Source organism: Platichthys flesus, chromosome 9 (assembly GCF_949316205.1).
Source record: "Platichthys flesus chromosome 9, fPlaFle2.1, whole genome shotgun sequence".
NCBI classification, from domain to species: Eukaryota; Metazoa; Chordata; class Actinopteri; order Pleuronectiformes; family Pleuronectidae; genus Platichthys; species Platichthys flesus.
The window spans coordinates 17,073,020-17,080,548 of NC_084953.1; the positions used below are offsets into that span (position 1 = coordinate 17,073,020).

The 7,529-nt window shown below is 45.4% G+C and overlaps 1 protein-coding gene across 1 annotated transcript; it reads right to left on the reverse strand.

Annotated features, from left to right (window-relative positions):
* rgmd (RGM domain family, member D) lies at positions 1-7,021 on the reverse strand. Its single transcript, XM_062395966.1, has 3 exons — positions 6,789-7,021; positions 3,416-3,924; positions 1-1,597 (listed from the first exon to the last, which is right to left on the reverse strand). The coding sequence occupies exons 1-3, from the start codon at positions 6,880-6,882 to the stop codon at positions 908-910; spliced, it is 1,293 nt and encodes a 430-aa protein (XP_062251950.1). The 5' UTR covers positions 6,883-7,021; the 3' UTR covers positions 1-907.
* Positions 7,022-7,529: the final 508 nt, after the last annotated feature.

Consider the following 7,529-nt stretch of genomic DNA (forward strand, 5'->3'; position numbering starts at 1 on the left):
TGAAAAAAATGGCCCCTGGTCCAGAGTGTCCAACACTTTAATACAGAAAATTATAGATACATCACAACAACACATATTAGTTACTTTTCTTAACATGTCTCAAAATAACCTGCTAAACAAAACCAATTTTAAAACATATTACAGGTAAAACATCTATACACAGGCAAATGTACACAATATTAAACACATATATACACTCTTTTAATATATTATTATATAAAGATTTGTGGGGGTTTAAAAACTGGAAGCCAAACAGCTTGAAGAGGAGTGTTTCACAGGAGGAAATGAGAACGGCTGAGAATATCATATGGACACATGTTATGGATAGGTAGTTTTTCCTTACAGTTGTTGGATCCTGTGTATTTAGCATGCTGGTTTCTGAGACGCCTCTTAGACAAAGAAACATTGAAATACACAAAACCAGCTGTTAAAACCTGTAAGTGCTATTGATATTACTGGATTACAGGATCTAGAAGCCACGTTTGCTCTGCAACAGCTTATATTTCATGCATGAGTTATATGCAGCCAAACATAGTGGAGAGTTTGGAGGTTGTACATTTTCTCAATAAAAATGAAATATTTACAAAAAAAACTCCTTTCTGTTATCCGCCTTAGGGTCAGCACACATGGTTTTACCTATTTAAAGCAATGAATAGTGAGGATGTAAACATGACTGTACGAATTTGTTTTTCTTCAAAATTATGTGATCCGTGTATGAATCCACCAGAAATGTTAAATGGGAGAAAATGTCATTTTTTTGAGTGTTAAATCCTTCAAATGACAAAAACAGAAAACAATTCAGAAATTCAACAAAAAAATGTCTGAGCACTAATCACTCTTTCCTCAAGCTGGTAAAGCTTCCACGTTCTTCCATGCTTTTTTTTTAATAAGCATTTATATTTATTTTTTACAAAAGCAGCAGAGTGAGGAGGAGGAGTGAGAGCAGGGGGGCTGCCGCTGGTGGGTGCGACACCCCACCGTTGTAAGGACGAATAATCCTCGGGGAGTTCTGCCTCAGTTTACTGGGCGGCAGTGCCTTTAAATCCTCCAGAGCACCGAAGGCTGCCATTGAGAACTCTGGGTCTCCAGTGGTCAGCAAGTCAAACACGCAGGACTGAAAGTACACGTCCTCCACCTGCAGAGTCTCTCTACACTTGGCCGTGGCCCGTTCCACCGTGTACACCTGGTGTGGAGGCCGCAGAGGGCCCAGCTCCGTGTTGGTGCCCTGCAGGCGGGGCTGCTGGCTCTGGCGGCCCAGCCTGTGCTCCTTGATGAGCTCGTTGCGTGGGCAGCCGTGCAGGCAGAGCTGCAGGCCGCTATTTTCGTCCGAAAAGTCCAGCTTGTCCTCTGGCATGCGGATGGCGAAGGTCAGGTAGCTGCCTACACGCCGGATGATTATTGAAGTGCCAATGTAGCGGGCCTGAATCTTCACCTGCCGGCCCACTCCGGAGCCGCCTCGCTCTACGACGGTGAGGCTGCCGCTCTCGCCGCCGCCGCTGCGGGAACCGTCCTGAAAAGCCAGAGGCAGGTCCTCAGTCGTGGCCTGGTACACCTTCTGATCTGTACAGCCTTGATAGGACTTGAAGATAACTGTGATCTGAAACGGAAAGAATCACAAAATCTGGTATAATTATCATGTTCATTTGTTTTCATTTCCATTCTAATCTTCTTCCATATATAAGTTAAATTTCTGCCTCGCTTAACTGTAATGATAAACTTAGAGAAGAGGCCCTTAAAAATAACCTGAGCGTGAGCAGTATCCATTACAACCACACGGTGGCAGCAGGAAACCACTCATTTAAAAAGCTTGAGGCTGGTATTCATGGCCTTCAGTGTTTTTTTATACACTGCCTGTGATTTCCTCTGATGCTATTAATGCCAATTAATTCATAATTACAGCAAAGTATAGAAGAGAATGTTAACAGTGTTTCTCTGCTTAGCAACCAACCAAAGACAAGTCCTCACATAAACTACAATAAAACACAGCCTGGTCTCTATTATCGCCCAGTTCTTCTGACACATACAAAAAATGAGTAAGGCTAAAAACAACAGCGATGAGTCCACTGGTTGTCCTTGAGTTCTGGATTAAACCAAACTGTTTCATAACCACATCAATTCTCCAAGCATCTTCCATCACTTCTCCAACACCAGGAGTGCTAGTTCTCTTCTTTTTTTTAACTCAGTGACGGACTGTGATTTGTATTCCAGCTGAGCTTTGAAAAATTGGGGCCTAACCTCTGTTTCTTCCAAACACCTTGACAAAGCGGTGACTGTGGGCACATTTACATTTACAAGGATACTGTACGTGATGGATGATTTCCTGTCTGAAATCTGGCTGTTAAAACCAACTGCAACAGCACAATGGGTCGGGGCGGCTGCTGGCACAGACGCACTGTACACACTCTACAGATTAGACTGCAATCACCTTTGTAAAACTTTTGCTTTAAAATATTACTCAGATTACTTTTATTTAGTTTAGTAAAGTAAATAGAATTACCTGATAATTATTCCAGAGCCATGAATTAAATTAAAATAAAAGCATCCTATTTGAACTATTTTTAGTGTAAAGTGAACTTTATCTACAGCTGAGACTTTCAAAACAATAATAAACTAAATTAAAATACTTTAGAGAGGGAACATTTTGCAGTTTTAATTAACAGAATTAAAAAAAGAACCTTGCTGCTGATCCAATTATTCCTTTATTTTTCCACATTATTCCATATTTACACAGAAAGCGCCCCTGTTAATTATTTGACCAGAGGGGTGAAAAAAACATTCCAGATCCTGGCGGTGGAGGAAAATGTTTGAGCGAGCGTTAATCACTACCATATGACCACCCATGTGTTAAAGGTAGAGCGCTGAAGCATGTCTGTGATTCAACACCACTGAAGGACTCCCCTCCTCTCTTTTCCCCTCACAGATCTGAAGGAGCTCCAAGACAAGAGGAATGCTGGAGGCTCGAGAGGCACCGTGGAATGACGATTAACTTCACATGTTTGATACTTTATGGCAACGCTTGAGCTCGCGAGCTAGCACTCAAAAAACAGCGTGCTCATATAAAAAGGTCATTAGAATCAAACTTAGTGTGGTGCTAGCATTCATTTCTGATGTGGATATAGGTAGTTGTTAGGACAAAAGTGGTAGATTACAACTTATAGAGCATTAAATCATATATTAACAACTGACACCTAGTAAGATGGTGTGCTTACGTCACTGCACCTTTTAATTAGAGGTTTCCTATGTGGTGTTGGGGATTATTTCTATATTCTTTGCATTCGTTTTGTCGAATTCTGAATAGATTCACCTCTTCATGCCTCCCAAAAAATACACTGTGACAGAGGTTGTAAGTAGACTTCAATGTTTAGAAATCACAAGCCAAAATAGTTGTGAACCTCCACTTTAAACCCATCCTTACCTTGCTGGTTGCCGTGGCACTCGAGCCCAGGACGACGGGCACATTGGTCACCTGCACCGACAGGTAGCGGTTATCGATCAGAGGCCACGCCCCTTCCACCTTGCAGGTCTGAAACTCGTCTCGGAAAGTCCGTAGGTGCGGGTCTCCAAATAATCCACAGTGGGCGTATTTCTTCTGAGCAGCAGAGCCCGACACAAGGACCCGGTTCTCATAGTCGCACAGCTCCGACACGGCCGGCCGGGACGTGCTGGGGACCTTGGCGGAGGACGTGGGCCCGTCGCTGGAGCAATTGTGCTGAGAGAATAGCTCCTTAATGCGGAAGACAGCCGAGTGGTAAACTAAGTCTCCCCTACAGCTGCGCGCCTGTCGTCTGGTGCACAGAGCGTAGGCCCGCAAGGCGATGCAGTAGTCCAGGTCCATGGCCGCGTCCTCCTGCAGACCACTAGAGGGTGAGGTAGAAGACACGTACTCCGCATTGCAGCGCTGGATTCGACACTGCTGGCAGTGAGCTGAAAAACAAATAAATTCACATCAACATTTGGTTCTGCAATGCTGTGACATTTGTGCAGGATTCTAGTCGTCGTCCCCCCCCCCCCCCCAACGTGACGCTGATCAAATCTACCAGTCTGAGCCAAAACAAAGTTCAATCCAAATAAGAATCTAAAGTCCATCTGACATTTGTGGATATATTACTTCAGCTCAGTCCACGAGGCAGCAGAGTCAAAACTTTTCCACTATCAAGTTTAGCTCAATCTGGAGAGCCATTAAAACCAAAATGTGTGAGCTCATGAGGCCGTGATTCCACACTGTGCTCCAGAGTCAGTCAAAACGTATTTCCCCCAACGAGTCCTCACAGAAACAGCACGTTTCCTCGCTGTAGGAGGAAACCAACCTGTGTTAGTTTGCCTGAGGGTGTTGAATGTGGTTTGGCTGTTGCTGAGGTAATTGAAGTCCATTAAGTTACACTACATGGCACAGCGGGGCTCGGTGTGTGGAGGCAGCTAACTTCAAGAGGATCACATGGGGACTATCACAAAGAGTCACGCTTCTTCAGCAACTCGGGGTCCAAACTGGAAGCAGGACAAGGGTGGGGGCTAGGAACGCAGCGTGCACTGTTTGGGTGGTTTCACCTTAATCCACGGCTTTCGCCCAAGTTATGACTCACAAGTGGGATATTTATTATACAACAAAAAAAAAAGTGACTTCTCTGGGAAATAAGAGTGAGGATATTCATCAAGTTCATTTCAGCTGTGTGTTACTTTGGGGTGGGATGTCTCACATGCTGAGTGGGGACGGATTTCATTTTCCATTTCCACCAGACAGCAGATCAACACCAGCCAGCATCCAACAACACATACATCACCCCTACTGGATCACTGGCAACAGACTGCTCCTCTATTGCCACAGGGGATTCTTCTGTTTACTCCACAGCTCCATCAAAATCTCCCAGCAGACACCGAGATAAGTGTGTGGAGATTTCACACCAGGTGCACATGAATACTTTTGAATCCGCTCTCCCCCCCCCCCACCCCCACCCCCCCACCTACATCTGATGCACTGAGGGCACATGGCGGATGATTAATGCACCTCACAGTTGCCGCACTTCGACACCAGTCCTGATGAAAACTAAGATGGAGTTGGAGAGGTCAAGTCAGAGGCATTTCGCATCCCTCCTCCAAATTCTAACAAGGGCTCCGGCTCTCGCTGAGGTCCCCCGCGTCTGCTGGGATTGACACTTCGCAGCAATCACTGTCTGTACAGACATCTACACCCATGCATCTACATAAAGAGTGTTTTTGCTCCAGCACTTAGTGGGCTACCAACCAACAATGTGAGGAGCATGCAGGAAACAAGAGAGCCGAGAAGGGGAAATATAAACTGACCACACAGACAGCACTGCTAGTATGCACAATGTAGCAGTTTTCACTTATAAATGCTTTTCAGGAACTGTTTTTTGCACGCTTCAACCATCGGACTACTTGAAAATATTCAAATGAAAAGTTTGAGAGGAAACTTAGGTAACAACATGTCGTTACAACAGTACAACAACAGTAAAGTGGAACCTGGGGGCCACCAGGGGTCTGCAGGACATAGAGGATTCCCAATGGTGCTGTTCATCATCTTAATATACATGTTATCAGTATAGATCATTAACTATCAGGTTATAACGACCTGATACTGAAGCATGATTTGTCATTTTCCACTGATTGTGTCTGAATAAACAAACTTGAAAGTCAAAAACTATTTTGCTTCTGTTATTTGATTTCTGATAAACTGCTATGTTAAACATATGCTCAAACAAACATCAGTGACAATAAGTGATCATAATTGAATAATGTAAAATGTATGGGAATAATAAAGCTGAGGGAAGTGGGGTTTTATGGGTCTTTTTTTTGTACTTATTCCTCAACGGAGATAACACAAGTTTAAAGGCTGGAAATGAAACTCCTCATTGAAAAATCTCTCAAACTGTGTCTCCGTTAGAAAACTGAGAACCCTGTTAGTGGGTGAGCCCATGTTGTGAGTTAAATAAACCTCCTGATCCGCAGTGTGGGGATTTAACCTGCTTTCTGATCCCAGGCTGCAGACCAACACGTTCAGAGGCCAAAAAGTAGGACCCCCATGCATGGTAGCTAACAAAGTTAATAAATGAAGCATGAAGTGGGGGAAATACCGAGCTCTCCACTTTCCACAGCCTCAAACTCCACTAAACCCCGCAGTAACACGCCCCAGTCGGGACGCGGACAGTGAAAGCGGTCGTTTGGTGTATCATTTGTGGTGTTTCTCTAGTTTTTTTTGTGTGTTTTTTAAAGAAAAACAAACTCCGTGTTTTTCTGCTGCGGTGACTGCGGGTGCTGCCGAACGCCTGTTGCTAGCTGGCTATGCTAACGGGGAGCTAGCCAACTGACTTCAGTCAAACTGGTCACGCAGTGTACGAATGTGTGGTTCGAACGTGTTCGTGGTTTTAGCGGCCGGGGCAGAAAGGAGCGGTGGAGTTGTTTAGAGTTTTGGTAAAGCGGTGAAGTGGTCCGGAGAAAAGACGGCGGAGCGGGTGAACTCGTGCTAGCGGCGGTACGGGCGCTGCAGTGCTGGATGCTGGGACACTCCGCTGCTCCATGACTTTGTCCCCCCCCCCCCCCCCTCGCTATGGATGCGATACTTGCGGCGATTATTTTTACACTTTCAACGCAAAAACAACCCACATTCGCCACATTCGATAACCCCCCCTCCCCTCCCAAACTAATGTAACTTTCAGCGAACTAACTTTCCCGTTGTTTGGCCAACTCCACCTCCATTGCGGGGCAGTGCGGCGGCTCGCATGCAGGGAGCGGAGTGGGGGAGCACGGATTGGAGGGAGAGCGGAGAAGCTTACCTGCTCGAAACAGCAGCGAGAGGAAGACCATCGTCAACGTTACACAGTCCCAAAAGTGCCGCTTAGCCGTGGTGTGAGGTCCGCTTCTCCCCATACCAATCCATCCAGTTAGAATGGAGCCTCTCCACTGCTTCTCATCGACGCTGCTGCTGCTGCTGCTGCTGCTGCGGGGGAATCACACACAAGTCGGTCTCTGCTGCGCGCTGTCATCCAACAGGGGCCCCTGACTCTGCCAGGGACGCACCGAGGGAGGGGTCTAAAGCGTGCACACAGGGGCCCAGAGGTGACCGCTGCCCAATGAAAGTCTGATTATTCACCGACCACTTGGTATTCACATTTCACATGTCGAGGCAATTACAGGGGAGAGGAGGGGGCGAGGGCGGAGGTAGAGTGGACTCAACTGCACTGAGACATAAGTTGTTGTTGTTTTTGTTATCACCAGGAAAGTGAGGAGTCACAGGTTGTTGTGATAACAGCTTATTACAAGTGCATATGCACCACACAGCCTGATTTCAACTTTTTTTTTCTTGAATACAGAAATGAAAGAGTAGAAAATGCATTAGAAAATAAAGGATCACAGGTTTTTGTGGCTGTACCACCGATTATTATAAGTACATATACCATTAACAGCCTGTGTATATAGCTGTGGTTAAAACTTTGGGCTACTCACCCAATTAAAAAGTATCAAGTGAGAAAAGTTTTTTTCCCTTGCTTAGGAATTGAAACCATAAAAATTGCCTC

Coding starts and splice junctions, on each gene's coding strand:
- rgmd (XM_062395966.1), bottom strand. CDS start 6,882: ATGGGGAGAAGCGGACCTCACACCACGGCTAAGCGGCACTTTTGGGAC. Junction 3,925..6,788: donor CTCGCTGCTGTTTCGAGCAG/GTAAGCTTCTCC, acceptor TTTGTTTTTCAG/CTCACTGCCAGCAGTGTCGA. Junction 1,598..3,415: donor GTGCCACGGCAACCAGCAAG/GTAAGGATGGGT, acceptor TTTCCGTTTCAG/ATCACAGTTATCTTCAAGTC.